The sequence below is a fragment of the Heterocephalus glaber genome, unplaced genomic scaffold (genome assembly GCF_053883595.1).
Source record: "Heterocephalus glaber isolate CG9 unplaced genomic scaffold, H.glaber_assembly_v1.0 deba00000281, whole genome shotgun sequence".
NCBI classification, from domain to species: Eukaryota; Metazoa; Chordata; class Mammalia; order Rodentia; family Bathyergidae; genus Heterocephalus; species Heterocephalus glaber.
The window spans coordinates 8,229,052-8,248,586 of NW_028258139.1; the positions used below are offsets into that span (position 1 = coordinate 8,229,052).

Consider the following 19,535-nt stretch of genomic DNA (forward strand, 5'->3'; position numbering starts at 1 on the left):
CAACAAGGCTGTAGCTGCTTTTCACCCCTATATCCTTGTGCTTCTCTGACCATAGTTCTATTCATTCCTCCTGCTCCAGACTCCCTGGCCTCCTAAGGGCTCCTGAAACAAGCCAGTCATCCTCTTTGGTTTTTTTTTTTTTTTTTGGTACCGGGGATTGAACTCAGGACCTTTCCCTTGAGAGGTGGGCACAGCACTGCTGAGCTAAGTCCTCCCACCACTTTTTGAGACAGGGTCTGGCTAGATAGTTTGGGTTGGGCTGGCCTTGAACTCACTATGTAGTCACAACAATTCTCTTGCTTCAGCCTCCTGAGTGCTAGGATAACGTGTGCACCACCAAGTCCTGCTTACCCATACTTCTATCAGCTTTGCCTTTTCCTCTCTGGAACTCACTTCAAATTAGATCTACTAAATGTTAAAGCTAAAAGAAACCAAAGAAGACATCACATATTAGTTTGAAACTAGTGGTATGTTTTGGAGGCTTTTTCATCCCTGACTTTCTCACTGAACAAATACTAAGTTCCTTCTTTATCATCCCCTCCCCTAGCACAAAAGTGGCTCTGTGAAGCTGTGGACTTAGAGAAGAATTCCAGAAGCAGGCTGGTAGGGTACATTACCTAAGCATGGTATTTCCCTGGAGTGTCCCAACATCCTTCTCCAGGACTTTCATAGAACATTCCTGTCATCTCCATGAACCCAAGCCCCAATCTGAGAGCTGTAGATTTAAATAAAATCACTAAATCAGAAGGAAAGGGGTCAAATCAATCTAAATGATTCATTTCCATTCTCTGCAGCCTCCTTCCGCAAATCAACACCAAAGTGTCCTTACGTAAAGAAGCATCAGTCTCTTTGGCAAAAACAAGATGGCAAGGTGAAATCTTTGGACCTATGCTCTGTAGAAGTTTGTTTTCCTTGGGAGATGGGAGAGTTACTTGGTGACAGAAAGGGTAAACCACTAGAAACACCAAAAAAAAAAAAGAACTGCAGGCAGGTCTGGGTTCTGCTAATGACCATACACATTCTTAGTCCTTGGGAAAGGAGCCTTTTCATGAATTCACCCAATGACCCCGGATGACTCATGCCCTTCAGAGCAAAGCTGGGTATATGCCTCTAGCTCCAAAGTCCTTTCGAACACTCCCTTTCAGCTGCTGTCATCCATCAGCAAACAGAGAGGAGGCATGTTAAGGCCTCGTGCTAGATCAAAGGAAGAAACTGTGGGTAGTAGGATACAGGTCAAATAAAGAACTTGACTAGCCAGGTATGGTGGTAAATGCCACAATCTTAGAACTTTGGAAGGCTAAGGCAGGAGGATTCCAAGTTCAACTCCTACCTAGGCAACTTAGTCACTTAGCAAGAAAGGGCTGGGGATGTAGCTCAGTGTGAAGGCCCTGCATTCAACCTCCAGTAATGAAAAAAAAAAACAAACTTGATCTCAAGACCTCTAAAAATGTCTCAGCTATCAGTTGCAAAGAGCATGCTGGAAGGCAGGCTCTATTTAGGGAGGAACAAAGCCTTAGCAGCCATCCTATTGCTTCCACTCCCCCACATCCATGTCCAAATCCGAAGTACTCTTTTCTCCATGCACTTGCATTGCCCCACAAGACAGAGTCCACCAGCATTCCAGCCTGCATAAGCTCACCACGGAACCCTGGGGCAGTGTACAGACCCAAGGGTTGCCAGACAAATGAGCCCTACATCCCCAGCTGCTCCTGTCACTGCTCCCCTTTACTGCCCCTTCTTCAGCCTGAATTAAACCTGGAAATCACTGTCTTCTACCTCTTCGTGCCATTCCTGCTAATTCCCAGGCCAATGCTTATCCAGTTCCAGAGAGGCTTGGGGAAAGCTGCTCACCTCCTAATCTTTCTCCATGTGAAGAGCTAAGCTGGTTTCTAGGTTCTAGAAAGAGTTCCAATGCCCAGCTTAGTCCCCAATTCCTGTTTATGCCCTGGACCAGCCTCACCCCTCCTAAGTCTCTCAAGGGAAAGTGCTCAGGCTCAAATTCCTTAGCACGCCTGAGGAGTGTCCAAGACTAGAAAGGAAGTGAGAAGACCTCCATCTTGCCTCTGCAGACCAAGCAAAGTCCTTTGATTTCAGGCCACTGGCCAAACTTCATGGGGAGAAAGGACACATTAGCTCATTCCTATCCCTTTGCAAAAACACAAATTAACTTCCAACCCCAGGGTCAATCCCGAATTGCCACAGACCTGGGAACAAGACTCTATGGCCCAGAGCATCTCTCTTGTGTTCTCCCCTAGTCCTCCCACCTCCACTCTGGCATGTGTGCTTTCTTTCTCCAGAACCACATTTGAGCATCATAAGTTTCAAGCCCCCCGCCCCCGCAAAAAGGTAGGTGTTGTATTAGAGTACCCTCCAGTCTTTGTGACCTATGAAATGACCATTCCTCTCAGCATCTTCCCTGGTGATCTACCTCTGCATTCTACAGTCCTCCAGCCCAGACTGCAAGCTCATTACAAATGAGAATGCCTAACTTGTAAGCTTTACCTATCAGGAGATCTTCCTAACCCTTTAGTCAATCAATACTCTTCAGTACTTGGGAAATCCTCCTGGGACTTCCCTCAGAGATTTTGGATTCCCTGGCAATGGGTGAGTGGTAGCAGAATTACCACCACTGCTGTGGGAATGACAGAATTACCCGAGGGGGCTGGAATAAAGGAGAATGGGAAACTAATAATGACATAGTAAAGAGCTAGAAGTAACACTCTTCCCGTCACATACAAATTTCCCATTTGTACTGGAAAATTTTTAAAGGAAGAGCCACTAGGGTCAATGGTTATGATACTGATGGAGGTTGAGCCATGGATGGCTTTGAGAATGTCATGGTGCCTTTTGAGGTGAGGGAAGACACAAAGCCACAAAGCCAAGGCTGAAGAATCTCAAGACCACAAAACAGTTTGGTATCAGTATCATCATTAGTGTAGCTACTGTTTATTAAGCACTTTATATACATTATCTCTAGACTTTACAAACACCTTAAAAGATAGATATTACTATCTTGGTTTACAGGAGTAGCCACTAAGGCTCTGAGAGCTTAATTAACTTTCCCCAGATCACACAGAAAGCAGCAGAGCCAGAATTCAAACCCAGATCCACCTGGTTCCAAGCCTGAACTTCCATTTCTATGAGGCTACACTATACTAGACAGATCCTTAGGACACTCACATAGCTTTGTAGAGCTCAGTCTCCTGCAATGTCCTTAAAGGCCTTCGGGGTGCTTCCAACTCCAGCATCTATGGACTCCCCAGAGGGGCAAGTGCAAGAGATGGAAGCATCCTCTTCCAGGATGGGCAGGATGGTGCAGTGGCTCTCACCTCCCCCATTCTTGTAGCAGAGATAGGGAAACCTCCAGACGTTGCCTAAGCCAACGATCTCCCCGGCTACTGACAGCACAAATTCCGTCTTGTTCTTCCAGTGCCCCCGCTCCAGAGTGCCATCTTCCTCTGCCTTTTCCATGACTGGATACACTGGTTTTGTTTCTCCATTACTGGTTGTGCCTGAGACCCTGCTATCCATCCCACCTGGAAAATAAGTGGGATGCTCTGTTACTGTTGGTAATCCCAAAAGAAAGTCTCCTCCCTTCACTAGCAAATTTCCAAGGGAATAAATGCACTGGGAAAGGGTGAATCCTCCGCCTGAAGAATGATCTCCTCTTCAGCATCTCTCATTGTAGACCCAAGTGGCAGTTACTGAGACTATCACTCCTGTCCCTTTGCAGGAACAAAGCATTGACACTGAAGGAACAGATTTTGCTTCCTCTACCCAGGTTCTCTCTGGCTGGGACTTGGGGTCCCAGAAGTATTCATGTACCCCTGATTGTCTGAGTTCTCTCTGACACATTACAGCCACCTTGACTATATTGGCCTATGCTTTGGTTTCTTTACCCTGTATGCTGGGGACAACTGAAAGAACAAGATTGTCCATATTCTCAAAGCCACTTATTTCTTTTGCAGAAGAAATAAGTGATTGTGACCGTAGGTAAAGATTTGGCATTCGGGATGTGTATTGTTTATAACAGCAAAAAATTATAAAGTACATAAATGTTAACAAATTATGGTAAATATATACAACGAACTACTGTATAATCATTTTAAAATTGTAGAAAGTATATTGAGGGCTGGGGATTTAGCTCAGTGGTTCTGGCGCCTGCCTCGCAAGCACAAGGTCCTGAGTTCGATCCCTGATACCAAAAAAAAAAAAAAAAAAAGAAAGTATATTGAAACAAACTGTGTTCACAACATATGAAGTGGAAACAGTATATACAGTATGATATGCTTGACGAATATTGTATGAAGTATTTATATATATTGAAAAATTAGGCTTCCTACCAAAATATTTCCCTCCTAGTAGTTAGATTATAGGAATACTTTTAAATCTATGTTTCCTATACTTTCATCAAAGAACATGTTTTATTTTTGTAATGTGAAAATAAAAGCCAGTTTTTAAAAATATCCTTCCAAAGAAATGTGGGAGGTTGAGAGGTTGAGTGGAGCCAGTGACTTTGAGCAAGATGATGTGAGCTGTCTAGGCATTTATTCCTCCATTTCTTTCTGAAATCAAGAGAAAGATGAACTACAGACTCTCTCTCTCTCTCTCTCTCTCTCTCTCTCTCTCTCTCTCCCTGTGTGTGTACACGTGTAGAAATGTTACCCTAGAGAAGACCACTACAACAACAAAATAGATAAAGAACCATCTAAATTTTTCCTTGCCAGAAATGCCAAAAGTCTATTCTAGACTGCTGTTGGGCTAAAGGATAAGACTGGATGTGGATCACATTTAGTAGCCAACTACTACAGATTATGCATTTTACATAGACTCCTTTCATTTCATTCTGGAAACAATCCTGAGACATATTATTACCTCTGTTGTCTAAGTAAGATACAGCTCAGAGCGGCTGAATAATGTGACTGTTGCCATATAACTGGTAAATTGTACAGCCCAGACTTGAATCTACTCTGTGACTCCTGCTCTTTCAATTATATTAGCCCTTTTATATGTGCCCTTCAATTATATTAGCTGCTGCAAATCATCTCCACAGCTAAGATAAGCATTTTCTAGTGAGCGCCCCACCCCATTTCTTTTTTAGAGAAGTAGCCAGGGCAACTTTTTCCTAAGCCTCAAAAGAAAAGTTATTGTTAAAAGAACTTTCTCAGTAGGAGCCCTTTTGGCCACAGACAATTTGGCTCTGCCTCTCCAGTTAGGCCCCTGAAGGATCCTGATAGTCAAAGAGAAAGTCAGAGAACTGAAGGCACCTTTGCTCATTTGATAAATTAAGGGGTGGGTTCCAAAGATTAGTAATGAGCCAAGAAGAAGGAACCACAGCCTCCGATCCCCAGAGGTTTCCTCAGTCCCTTTGAGAAGGTTGCCTAAGTAAGATTTTGTACTCATCTGTGTCTCCCTTTAACTAACTATCTGATGGATGTCTTTGAGTGATGGAAAGAGAAACAGTAGTCCTTTCCTTCAGCCTCACTATAGCCGCCTCTTAGGAGTAGCATCTTGCAGTCCAAGGGATACTAGCTGTACAGTCAGACAAGCCTGGGTTCAAACCTCAGTTTTTTCTCATACCACTGCCTAACATCAGAAAGTTAATGAATAACACAGCCTTAGTTTGTTTCTGTAAAAGTGGGAATGATAGGATATACTTAGCTAAAAGGAATATATACATATATATATATATATATATATATGGTAAACAAATTTTTATTTTCATTCAATCCTGTCAGAATTGATCAATACCTAATTTCTCAGAGAAGGCTTTGTTTTCTTCAAATTAAATCCAACGTCTTTCCTTTCAATATGGGGTTCTCTTTCTCCAATGCACATTGCCTCTTAAGTCATGAGGCACCCACGATTCCAAAAATCAAGAAAATAGCATACAGTCTTTGCATGTGCACAAAGTGTCAGAAACATTTTCTAGGAGAAAAGTGAAATGTCGTTTGTTTGTTTGGCTTTTTTTTTTTGGCACCAGGGATTGAACTCAGGTCCTTGTGCTTGCGAGGCAGGCAACAGAACCACTGAGCTAAATCCCCAGCCCTGAAATTTGGTTTGTTTTTGTTTCTGTTTTTTTGAAATTTGGTTTTTAAGTCCTGTGGATCTACCAACCTGCAATCTGAGACCCAGAAACAGAAAAAGAAAAAAAAAAAAAAGAGAAGAAAACATTTCGAACCTTAGTGAAGTTGCTGCCAGAGGTCCAGTCGGGGGAGAAGAATTATCTAGGGGGCAGAGGAAGGTGCTGGCTATTTAAAGTGTGGTTAGAGAACGCCTCTGTGGCACTTGTAATCCAAAACTTGGCCCAGCCCACATTCCACCCTCAGGCCTCCCCTTCCAGTCCTATCCCTTCCCCTGGGCCACCAGACAATTTGCACAAGTGATTTTACAGCAGGGGACTATGTACACACCCTGGCAGTTCAGGCCAGTTGTAAGCTTACTGGAGAACATGCTCTTCCCTGTGGCCTATGCACCCTTCCCTTTTGGTGACCTCAGGATCTGTCAAAGAGGGATTCTGCCTTTCTCCCTTTTCCCCAACTCATAAGCTCCTATAAATCCAACAAGAACAAGTTGCTGTACAAGATGTTACACAGATTAATTTAAAAGTACATTTACCTTTTTGCAGTTTACAATCTGGAATGGACAATGATTTAGGAAAAAAAATGACACATAGAAAACTGAACTCTGAGAAATCAGAGTTCTTCCCCCCACCACACACACACAATTTACTTAACATAGAAAAAGTCTGAAAGATATTCACTGAAAGGCTAATAATAATTGCACTCACAGAGTAGGATTAGGATCAGGAGATGGCACTGAAGGAGATTTTTACTTCTACTTGTTTAAACTTCAGCATTGTTTGAATTTTTAAACAATGTGCTAGAATTGAAAAGAAGTCTTCAAAATAAATATAGAAAAAGGAAGTACAAAGGTTTAAAACAAAGCAAAGGGGCTGGGGATTTAGCTCAATGGTTTCGATCCCCGGTACCAGTAAATAAACCAACCAACAAACAAACAAATAAATAAAACAAGGCAAAGCCCTGACCGTGTTTTAAGGGAAAGAGCTGGTGGCAAGCGAGGCAGATAGAGCCCGACCAGAAGGTTCAGGCAGGAACAGCCCAAGGAGAGTACACAGCAGGAAGTTAAGAGGACCAGGGGCTGAAGCACAGCACAATGCAGTGGGGACTGCTTATGTTTGACACCAGCCAAGTGCAGGTTTGAGTCGGGCTTCTGTTACTTTCTACCCTGAGGTCTAGAGCAAGGTATTCAATTTCTTTTTTGTTTTGTTTTTGGTACCAGGGATCAAACTCTGGACCTTGTGTTTGTGAGGCAAGTGGCTAAATCCCCCCCGCCAAGGTATTCAATTTCTGTTGAGTCTCTTTTCTCATCTATAAAATGAAAATGTGCCTTATATGGTTGTATAAATTTTCCAGAGAAAGTGAACATACTTAAAAAAAATCTAATACAAACAAGCTCCCAAACAATAGCTACTATGTATCCTTAGGAATTATTCACCATAAACGGGAACTCTTCTTGAAGTGGGTGAGACTGATAGACCCTTGAGCAAAGCTGGGCTCCTGGCAAAACTTCGAGCCTGAGTTAGGGTGGAGGATGCAGTGGACAACTGAAGGAGTTCAGAGAAACAGGTCTGATGTGACATGCAGGAGTGAAAGGAAGGCCAATCAGAGATTCTAATGCAGTTTCTATTTCTTTGGTTTTTCATCCACCTCTAGGACATGGAGTAGGCAGGGAAGTCTGTCGTGGTAAGACTTTCATGTAGCTTTATGGAGACTATTATTCTTACGTTTCAGCTGCCCCTTTTCCTCCTTTCTAACATTTCATCTATCTGGTTTAACTGTGTAAAGGAAAAGACCAAAGGGCCCTTTGAGAGGCTGCAAACTTATGAAAAAAAGCCCCCTTTGAAGCAATGCTTTCGTTCCACTTCTATTTATCAGGTGATTCTTACTAATGGTCCTAACCAATGGAGACTTTGGCCTTTATAATCTAAAACTGCCAGATAAATAGAGTTTATTTAGGACTCAAATTCATAAATCTAAGAGGTCAGGATACCATGTAGCCTTTGGCACTGTTGCACAGTCTTCATCGTATCCTTACACATGCAAACAGCTGGGATTGCAGGAAAGACTCCCAGTGATCATGGCATCATCAGAATTATCCGAAGTATGGCATTAAGTACTGCTCTTGGATGAAGGAATGTTGATCCTTTTTTTTTTTTTCAGTACTGAAAATTGAACCCAGGTCCCCATGTATGCTATGCAAGCCCCATACCACTGAGCAATACCCCTAGCCTTTTTAAAATTTTGAGACAAGGTCTCACTAAGTTTCCTAGTCTGCCCTCCAACTTGGGATCTGGCCTCAACCTCCTCAGCAGCTGAGATAACAGCAATCCTTTTCCCCAGTCCTTCTTCTTTTATTTTGAGACAGGATCTCCTAAATTACTAAATTGCCCAAGCTGGGTTCAAACTTGCAATCCTCCTGCCTCGGCCTCCTACAGGGCTGGGATCACAGGTATACACCACTAGGTCTGCTTTTTATTTTTACATAACTGCTACCACATTAACATTTTGATTGCTATTTTATTCCTTTCCAAATTTTTGTTAACCTCAATTTTTTTCCTTTATAAAATGGGAATGGGTATGACAGACATTTGACCTTGCTCATGTTGGTGAAGGTTTTAAAAATAAGTTGGAGGACAGTTGTTAGGTGTTGGTGACAGTCCTTCACAACAGCCTGACTCAGGTTCAGCACAAATCAGGCAAGACAAGCCTTGCACCTATTCATGTTCCCATTATTCTTTGGTCTCCTGGGTACAAAGTCAAGTAGCCCAGACACATGTAATGTTCAAGAGCTCTTACTCAAAGGTCTATACACATGTGAAGACTCAACAGAGGTTGTCACTGAGGATAACTGAGGCTGTGCCTCCCAAAGCAAGACTGTAGGAAGCAAAGTAAGCCATGGAAAAGCAGCCCCATGAGATCTCGGGTTGTATCAAATTGGACTGGGGCATACTTAATGACAAAATGTCATGATAGGCTCTCTCAAATATTTTTTGTCTCCACTAGGAGTAAAACAGGAACAAATAAATTTTAAAAGAAGAATGATTTGTTTCAAAAAGAACATTTCTGAGCAACAATGTTAGTACTAGAATGCTGGTAAGGAGCTTGTTGACTCTGCCTGGAGACCTTTAAATTAAGAAGTACACTTCTTCTGTTTAATCACATGATGTAAAGAACCTGATGGATTTTTTAAAAATCTCTTTTTAAATATCACACTGAGGGAAAAGATAGGAGCAAATAGTTAAAAAACAAATTATGACTTGCTAGAACTGAAGCAATTTGAATAACAATAGTGAATAACAATAGTGCTGTATTATGACCCAAAGAATAAAATTCATTCATGAGTTCACATTAGTATAAATAACAGATTAAATAAATAATGGGGGAGAAAAGATAATTCTTCCTTACAGTATAATTCCAAGTAATAAATGTAAAAGAAAATAAATATAAAATCACTACTAGACATTAGTACTATAATAATTTTTGCCCTGCTTAGGTTGGCCAAGGTAAAATGAGGAGGAGGAGGGGGCACCAACAGCTCAAGAACCATTGGTAGATAGGAGTTGGTGATCGTCCCTCACAAATGCCTGTTGGGAGTTCAGCATTTGCCCATAAGACTAGATCCACTGAAGACTGCTGAAATTAGTAGGTGAAAATTTGAAAAGGAACAGAATTTACATAGTTTCAAAGTATCCCCCTCCCCTGATATTATCTACAAAGGGAAAGACAGTAACTTCATGATAGAGGAGCCACCTTAACCAAAAGACCAAGGTCAACATACCCAGTAATAATAATTTCCAATAATAAGACATATAACTATCATGAAGTGTGATACAAAGACACAACATTTCTGTGGTTTTCTTGCCAAAAATGTACTTCGATCATGAAAAAACATATGATAAATTCAAAATGAGGCATATTGAACAAATAACTAATTATTACTCTGCAGTGTCCAGGTCATGAAAGACAAAGGAAGATTGACAAACTGTTTAAGTATACAGGAGCAAAAGGAAAATAACGGGTAAATGTAACATGGGAGCCTGGATAGGACTGTAAGTAGGATCCTGGAATAGAAATGGGCATCATGTAAAAAACTAGTAAAATTTGAATAAGGTCTTTAGTAGTACTCTACCAACATGAATTTCCCAGTCCTGACCATTGTACTATAACTATATAAGATGTTAATATTAAGGGAAGCTGGGTAAAGGATATATGGAAACATTATTTTTGCAACTTTTTTGTAAGTCTAAAATTAGGCTTAAGGTTTTTCGGTTGTTTTAAAGATTATGTTTCATTCCCTGACTATTGCAGTCCAAATACCTAAGCTTGCTATGAAAACCTAAGATACTACATGCAGAAGCCAGAAATATCACTGAAAACTTCAGATGAGATCGGGTGTGTTTCAGGTGGTATGGCAGTAGCTCTAAAATTTTAATGACTTTTCTGTTATGTTCGATTCCAATAGGACAATTAGCCTAAATTCTGTAAGCCCAAAGTCTTCAAGAAAAAAAACTTATGACAAAGTATATTACTACCACAAGTCATCACTTTTATTAACATTTATGAAGCACTGTCGACAAGTCAGGCATTGTGCTACAAGCTCTGCAGGAACCAACTTTTTAGTCTCATCACAAACCGATGACAAAAGATTACTATTATACCATCTTAGTCATAGAGATGACTTGAGAGAGGATTGGAGAGAATTAAATAACTTGCTCAAGGTCACAAAACTAGTACATAGTTAGAGCCAGGATTTGAACTCAAGTTTATAGGATTCTAAAGTCCATTATTTATAACTACCATGCTATACTTTTAACTGGTGGAGGGCAGGGTCTCAAGAAAAGGCTAAGACTAGTGCTGTTTACTTGGGGAAAGAAGTAGAAAAAATGACAAGAAAAATGTTTCTTTCACTGAAATTTTCATCAGCCTTGAAGAATAGATTAAAAATCTAATTAGAGGGCCGGGGATTTAGTTCAGTGGTTTAGCCGCCTGCTGCGCAAGCGCAAGGACCTGAGTTTGATCCCCGGTACCAAAAAAATTAAATAAATAAAAATCTAATTAGAAGGCTCTCTTTCCTATACCAATGAATTCTACCACCATCCCCTTCTGCTTTCCTCTCCCTCTTACAGGAGGAATGTCATACCTTTTCTCTTTAACTCCAGAAAAGTAACTGTAGCTATTTTCCAATTGTATCCAGTTTTTTGCCCATCCCTGTCCAGATTCCTCCTCTGGTTCTCAGAGTGGGGAGAGAGTGTGCAATATTTATGTAACTAGTCTCAACTGGCAGCTTTTGGCTGATTACCGGTTGGTGAACCAAGGATTCTGAATGTGGGGAAATTCTCAGCACAATTCCCAGTGTCCTGACACTATTGAGCCATGGTGTGGGTTTGGAGCAGAGTGGCAAATTTCAAAAAGAGCAACTTTGGGCCAGGGATTTAGCTCAGTGGTTTCGCTGACTGCTGTGCAAGCACAAGGACCTGAGTTCGATCCCCGGTTACCCCCCCCCCCCAAAAAAGAGCAACTTTAATCACTGGACAGCCTTTTATCCTAGACATTTTTTAAAACACTGCAGGAGTTCATTCATTCATGATGATCAAGAAAATACAATACACTAACACACTGGTGGGTTAGCTGACTGATGTGGAACACCAAGTGTGGCCCGAGTCTCAGCTCTTACTGTGGAACACTCCCCAGTCCAGAGAAGAGGTGACCAAGAAGGAACATGACTACATCATTGTCATGTGTCTTGGTTTCCCCAAAAAAGAGAAAAACAAAACAGGTCTACTTAAATAGTGTTGTGTCGATGCCCACCAGCCAAAGGCCATGGGGCATACACCTGCAACTAAGCCAGGTGGGTGGGTTCTTGCTCATTGCAACAAAGGAGAATGTATAGGAAGGGACTGTCAGGTGTCTCAGCACAAGGGTGTGGCTCAGGATTGAGGACAAGATGAGCTGGTGTCAGGGGACTCTAAGGAGGGCTCTGGACATTGTTAGGAAGCAGGGGTAGTTTTGCGATCAGGTTTCCAAATGGATTTCATCTAGAAGCAGGAAGAATGAAATGAAGCTAAAAGACATGACTGGAGAAGGAGCTCATGATAGCCAGCATTATGGGATATGGTGGTGGCGTTGGACAAGTTTTATGGTTTTGTCTCTGTTCAGAGTGACCTTTTATGATGTCATGTGAGAAATTGTTTATGTCCAACAGAATACCAGGCCCACCTGTGTGTGGGCAACTCCTAGGTGTCAAGGCTTCTTTTTTCAACATGGCAGCAATATCCTTCAGAGTAGGAAGCTGGGATGTGAAGGTAGTGACTCTAGGAAAAGAGGGAACCTATACTGACTTTCTCTGAAGGCTCTGGCCACAGGTTTTCACCTCCTCAACCCTATATTCTGTACCCTTCAAATTAAGCCCAATCTCAATATTCCTTTCTCTTGTTATACCTTATTCCCATGCCCTCAACTTAGTTTGTTTTTGGCACCAGGGATCAAATTTGGGTCCTTGCACTTGCGAGGCAGGCGGTGGAACCGCTGAGCTAAATCCCCAGCCCTATCATGCCCTCAACTTAGATTGACATCACTGGGCAATTTTCCTCCCCACTATTCCATAAGATTAACATTTAATTTTCAGAATCAAGAGTCACAAAACCCTAATCAGGAGTGCAGAGGAAACCTTGTTTCAGTGACCTTGTATCCACCAGAAAAGAAAAGGTCCCAAGAGTCCAGCTCACTGGAGTGTTGCTGACCCTTCCTTTACACTCTCCCATCCCTGCAGACTGCCTGCTCTACTGAGAATCTTAGGATCACTGCTAATGGCCATGCACAATAACCTGCCTCATCTACCCCTCTAGTATTTTCCCTACTCCCCCATATGTTCTTCCTCTCTAGTCAAACTCTTTCCTCAAGGTTCTCAGATGATGTCCTATTTATTTCTGTCTCATCTGGCCTGCCCTTCTTCATTTACCCTCTTTCCCAATTCAATTGTTTCTCAAGACCCAGCTTGAGCTCCACACTTTTCATGAACTTATCACCAAGTATCTCAGCCCTTGCTGGCCTCCTTCTTAGTCAAACTCCTGTGGAAATCTGCATCTTTGAACTCAAAAGTCTGTGTTGTTCTCTACTTAGATCCAGTGCAGAAGTTTGTGAACTCCCTAAGGAGAGAAAAACTTCTCTATTTCTCTATTCTCAAGAGAGTAGGTGCTTAACACGTTTGAGCCTTGACCGGTGTTAGGCCTATACCTCAGGGCACTGTGTAAGTGTGCATACTTGGAAAAGAGGGAAATAATGGGGGATGTGCATTTCTTCCCAAGTGTACACTCACAATGTTTTTCAAGACAAAATAATGCTGTAAAAACTGCAATGCCTTTCACAGAGTGGGTATTAGTGAGAGGAGCAGCTTACTTAGGAAATCAGACGTAATCCTTCCCCAACACTAACATTGGCAGAATTGCACATAAAGTTATATAAATTTATATGGAACTATATATATATTGATTTACATTTACATGACTGTTAAACCTGATATGCCAACTCATTGGATTAGAAATGCCTAGTATATTAGTGGAGCACATCCTGAGTGGGCCATGGAAGGCATGGACTTGGGTCCTTATGTATGGTACCTTCTCTGGCACTGTTCCCTTTCTCTGCACCCTGACCAGCATGAACTAAGCATGTTCCACCACACCCTTTCACTTTTCCATCATGATATTCCTGCCTTGGAGTCAGGTGACCATAGACTAAATCCTCCCAAACTGTGAGCTAACTTAAATCTTTTCTCCTTTAAGTTGTGTCTGGTTTGCCCAGCAATGGGCAAAATATGTTGATTAATATATCAACATAATTTTATATAAATTTATGGTCTGGGCCCCACCTATATTTGGATCAATATTTCTGAGGAGGGCTCAAAAAAGCTATATACTTTTTTTTTTTGGTACCAGGAATCGAAATCAGGGCCTTGCACCTGCCAGGCAGGCGCTGCACCACTGAGCTACATCCCTGGCCCAAAGCTATACACTTTTAAAACTCCAAAGGTATCCTGATGCAAAACTAGAACTGAGAACTGAAAACTGAATAGGGTGAGAACTACTGTACCTAAAGAAAGTGACCAAATCACAACCTGTTTCTACAAGAGCCCCTATCCCAAACAGTCCATGACGCTAAGAGTCTATCATATAGTTAAAGCATTTCCAAGTAGGAAGATCATATACCCTACTCAGTGACCACCATACCTTGGATCTTTAATGTCCTCCCATGGCCTATGTGTTAAAAGAATGATCCCCAATCCATGATGCTACCGAGAGGTGGTGAGGCATTTAAGAATTAAGGTCTAATGGGAGGAAGTTAGGTCACTGGGGGTGTGCCCTTAAAGGGGATACTGGGACCCTGCCCCTCCTCTTTCTCCCTATTTGCTGGCCTCTATGAGGTGAGAAGTTTGTTTCACCACACACCTCTCCAATGATGCAGAGCCTCATTAAAGGCCCAAAGCAACTGATCCTAGATGGAAACCTCCAAAACTGTCAGGCAAAATAAATCTTTCCTCTTTAAAAATTGACTATTTCCAGAATTTTATTACAATAACAGAAAGTTAACACAGTGACCTCTTCCAAAATCACATAATCCTCAGCAACTAAAGAGTTTTTATGTTCACCCTTAACTCAATTCTGGCTACCTAGCAAGTCACCTGGGAAACATTACTGATGTTTGGCTGCTAATTCTGAGTTGCAACCTAGACATTGAGATTTAAAAAAAAAAAAAAAATCCTTGGTTCTGTCTAATGGGCAGCTAAGGCTGAAAACCTCTGTAGCTTAAATTCTCTTACTGTTGTTAGCTAATTTCTCATTCTGTCCTCAGGAAGATGTTAGGCAGCTAATTTCGTTTGCAAAGCCACTTCTGCCATTTCTTCTCCAAGACAAATAATACCAAATCCTTTCATCTTTCCTATGAGTACTTACTTCTCACCGCACCCACTGTTTTTGCTGCTCTTCTCTGGATGTTCTCCAGCTTCCCAATATCCCTGTCAAGCTGTGGTGTGCAGAATTTCCTCATGTCCTTTCATGCTGCATTCTTGTTGAATGAATAATGGTGTACCAGCTTCAACAACAGCTCTCCATGCCAAATGAATTCATAGTTTTCTGGGGTTTTTTTGGTACCAGGGATTGAACTCGGATCCTTATGCTTGCACAGCAGGCAGTGAAACCACTGAGCTAAATCCCCGGCCCTCATAGTTTTCACCAGTCAAGAAGTTCAGCAGTTGAGAGATCGCTGCCTGCACACAAGTAAACTAAGAGGTAAACCTGAAGGTCCAATAGTCTGACTGCTGGATCAGGGGAACCTTCCATAGAGTTCTGCAAGGTGGTCAAAGGAGAGGGGGAAAAAAGTAAAAATAAATGGCATAAATGTTGAATAAGAAGAGAGTACTTTTCAGTGTGGTAAAAACAAAAGGATAATCTGGCGGGCAACCCCCCCCCCCCAAATTCTGGCCCTGGATATGACCTTAACCAGCCACATGACCTTGGATAATCCATTTCTCCTTTCTACCTTAGTTTCCCATATGTAAAATGAGAGGATAAGATTGAGTCAACTCCAGGCATCACTTCTATTCTGGGTGTCCCACAGCTGATTTCAGGTGCCAAATGAGAAGGATAGCCAGTCTGAACAACCCCCTTCCACTTGTTCTGCCCACAACTCTTTCTCCCAGAAACACTAGTTATTCTAAGAGTTATGATTTTCTCAATTCTGATAGCTAATAATTATAGTCTAGACCTAGCACTGCTAAATCCTAAGCTTCTTGAAAACAGTACAGCGCTATCCTGTGAATATAGATTAAGTCTAGGAGCACTGAGCTCACCCAGCAGACAATTGAAAAGATTTAAATAAATTAAAGATATTTTCCTCAGTCTCCACATTAGAGCTCTAAATAACTAGGATAATTAATATTCACCTTTCATCAATAACAACCAAGACTCAGTACCAGACAATGTCAACAGTAATATTGGCAGTATGGCACTGTGGTAGGCACCTTCACACATCCTCTTACTTGGCCTTCAGTGACAACCCAGAAAGATTGGCACTATCCATCCCTGTTTCATAGGCAAGAAACTGAGCTTCAGAGAGAAAAAGTGAATTGCCCAAGATTTCAAAGATACTAAATAATATAATCAGAATCTAGTGAATCCTTTCTTCTTCATCTAGAAGAGATCATTTTACCTTAAAGTTAATAAAGCTTAAGTTTCAGGACCTCTGACTTGCATGAGTACCTTCTAACCCCCTTTTCCTAGTTTTGAATTCTTGATTTGGTACTAGTTTTCATAAGGAGGGCCCCCACAACTGTCTAAACTTCAGGGGCTACAAAACTTAAAATCAACCCTTGAAACGCAGCCTCCCAGGTTAATATAACCACTACTAACTTGGTTGTTCTATTCTGAGACAGGGTCTATGTATTCAGGCTGGCCTTGAACTCACAGCAATCTTCCTGCCTCAGCCTTTAGAGTGCTGAGATTATAGGAGTACACCACCATACCCAGCATCACTAATCTTTAGTAATTTCAGTCTGAAAGTATTTTTCAAACACTAACACAAAAGGAATCCTCTGGCTTTCTGCTTCGGGAATCTATGCTGGTACTTAAAAAAATACCAGAGTATGGGTTCTGTCCTGAGCCATGTGAACATGGGTCCTTCTCCCACACCAGGCTATGGGTTTCCCCTGGGCCTTGTGACAGGTTAGTTGAGAGTCTGGTTTCCTCATGTGGCACGCCCTTCCACTCTGGTCCTCAGATCGATTCCTTCTATACTGGGCCTGTGGTGATGGCTCTGTTCAACCCTTCTGCTGCCTCTCTCACAAGAACCAGAAGCCTGCAGCTGCTCTGGTACTGGGCCCAACTGCTTTTTGCAGCCAACAAAGCAGTACTGTTGAAAAGAAATTACTTGAAAAAGGAGGAAAGAGGGAGTATTTTATACCTCAGTATCTGTTAGAAAAGCTCTAATACCAGAATTCATATCCAGCTTCTTCTATATCCCCACATTTTTATCCATGAAAATACTCAACACTATTTTTATCTATTATTCCTTCCCTTCATCTTGACCTTGGTTATTGGATCTCTATTCTTTAGTTTTTAAGAATAAATGCTATACTTGAAGTTTACAACATGTTATGGGATATACAGAGTAAAATGTGTACTTCAATGATTAACATACCTATCGTCTCACAGCTTTAGATTCTGTATGTATAACACATCCCTTTTTCCCTCTCTGCAAACCAGAAAGGATGCAGATAGACTTTGGGAAAAGTTAGCCAAGAAATAATTACCTTGGAAGATGGGAACTTTGGAGAACTGAGCACATCACTTCCGTCTCCCTCTGGCCTATCCATTTTGTATCTCCATAATCTCAGTACTTAGGAGGTCAAGTAGACTGCTGACATCAGAGTCAGTGAGAGGCACCTTGGATCAGTGGTGTCTGACCCTATAAATATTGAAAGCCTGAGTTATGGAGGCCCTTTCTTTTCCCTTTGTACTTGAGTCCCTTTCTCTTTTTGTCCTCAAGTCCCTTTTTCCCTTCACCCTCTTTTTCCCCTCGATCTTCTCCCTGTTCCTGCTACCATCTCAGCTTCAATAACTATAGCTACTTACTACATACTAGGAGATGTATGCTTGGCATTTGCAAGCCCTTGCCAAGTGTAAATGAGTCTGTCGGCAAGTGGGTATGTGTGAGAATCATGTTTCAGTACCAGAACCAGTAATCTCATTATCTTTTTTTTGGTACCAGCGATTGAACTCAGGACCTTGTGCTTGCCGGGATCAATCTTATTATCTTTCAAGGGCATTATTGTTTACTAGTTGACAAAACTGGGATGAGATACTTTAAAACTTTGAATTCTGGGCCGGGGATTTAGCTCAGTGGTTCCGGCACCTGCCTCACAAGCGCAAGGTCCTGAGTTCGATCCCCGGCACCAAAAAAAAAACAACAAACTTTGAATTCTGCATTTTGTTTCTTCTTTGCCTCCTACAGGTTCACATCGCACATCAAAAAAACCCAATTTAATAATCCCCACTGATTTATCTTTAGAAACAACAGAAACTCTCATGATCCATGGGAAAGACAGATTAATTTCAGTAATGGGAGAATCCTTACATTTCTGCATTTGTGAATGGAAACTGAAAATGAGAAATACAGGAATTTTTGCTAAAAGCTCCAAAAGCATAAGACAGCAGGAGAAAAATAAAATGCATCAAGAGGAAACAAATTTGCAAAGATTCTTAACCATGTGTACTGTATTACAAACTTTAAAAGCCAAAGAGAAAATTCTTTCATCCAGAGTTGTAGTTTGAAGACTAAAATAATGCTCTGATTAGAACTAAAAAGAATATAAACAATTTAGAATGTATTCAGAAGAAAACAACCAGTAGAGTTAAGGGACTCAGACCATGTAGAAACATACTTCAGATTTGGAGATTTCAATTTTTGTTAAGAGTAGAAAAGACTTGCTCTACTGAATGCAGATTAGGCAAAGGGGTAGTTATAAATATTCCAAATTGTAACAGTCTTATAAAGTTTTAGCCCAACAGAAAAAAAGTTACTGCTTTTCATAGAACACAGAAAAACAGACACTCTACTTTGCTTTTTAAATCCAACTTAAATAGGAAGGTATGGACAGAGTAAATTTTAACCCTCAGAAAGTTAGCTTCCGTTCTCAGCCTTAAGAGGTAATGCAGCACCTTTCTCACCCTGACTACTTGGGTATAGCAGTCTCTATTCATAACTATCTCTTGGCCTGACTAGAACCTGTGAGCACCTCCAATCAACAGACTACACCAAAGATGATGGGTGTGTCACGACATACACACCATTACATTACATAAAAGTGTAACCTCTGTTTGCAAAGAGCCTATCTCCCTGGCTGGCTTTGAGGAAATAGTTGACCTTGTTGGGTTGGGACAGCTCCGGACCCAAGGAGCTGAAGCTAGCCTCTGGCCATTAACTGAAAACCACTGCCCTCAGTCCAAAAGCCCACAAGAGTACAATGCTACCCATAACCACATAAGCCCAGAAGCAAATTCTTCCCCAGTCCAGCTTGAAATACCACCTTGACTATAACCTGAAGACCCTGAGGTAGAGCACCCAGCAAAGCTGTGTCTGACTCTTGACCCACAGAAACCAAGAGGTGATAAAGGTGCATTGTTTTCAGCTGTTAAATTTATGGTGACATTGTTATACAGCAGCGAATAACCAATACAGCAAGCATAGTGAATGTATACACACATGCAAGGTGTGTTTACATTAGAAGTTTAGGAATGATTATCTGTACACATGCATAGAAATGCAAAACCTGCACTCAAATACTCTGAAGAGTAAAGTATGCCATAAGAAACTTGAGAAGTGCAGTCAAGAGAGGAGTAATCTGGCATTCCTCACAACAATTAATTCAAGATAGAACAAAGATTTAATGTAAAGCATAAAACT

At 41.4% G+C, this 19,535-nt stretch overlaps 1 protein-coding gene across 4 annotated transcripts in view; it reads right to left on the bottom strand.

Annotated features, from left to right (window-relative positions):
• Slc6a13 (solute carrier family 6 member 13) overlaps positions 1-15,299 on the bottom strand; it is a 40,773-nt gene extending 25,474 nt beyond the window's left edge. The window contains exons 1-2 of one of the 4 annotated variants that reach the window (XM_021249102.2): positions 15,029-15,299; positions 3,330-3,536 (exon numbers count right to left, since the gene is read on the bottom strand). In XM_021249102.2, coding sequence (XP_021104761.1) covers positions 3,330-3,536; positions 15,029-15,122 — 301 coding nt within the window. In that variant the 5' untranslated portion in view covers positions 15,123-15,299. The other 3 variants (XM_021249104.2, XM_021249105.2, XM_021249103.2) reach the window with 3 other exon arrangements.
• Between the last annotated feature and the right edge of the window lie 4,236 nt (positions 15,300-19,535).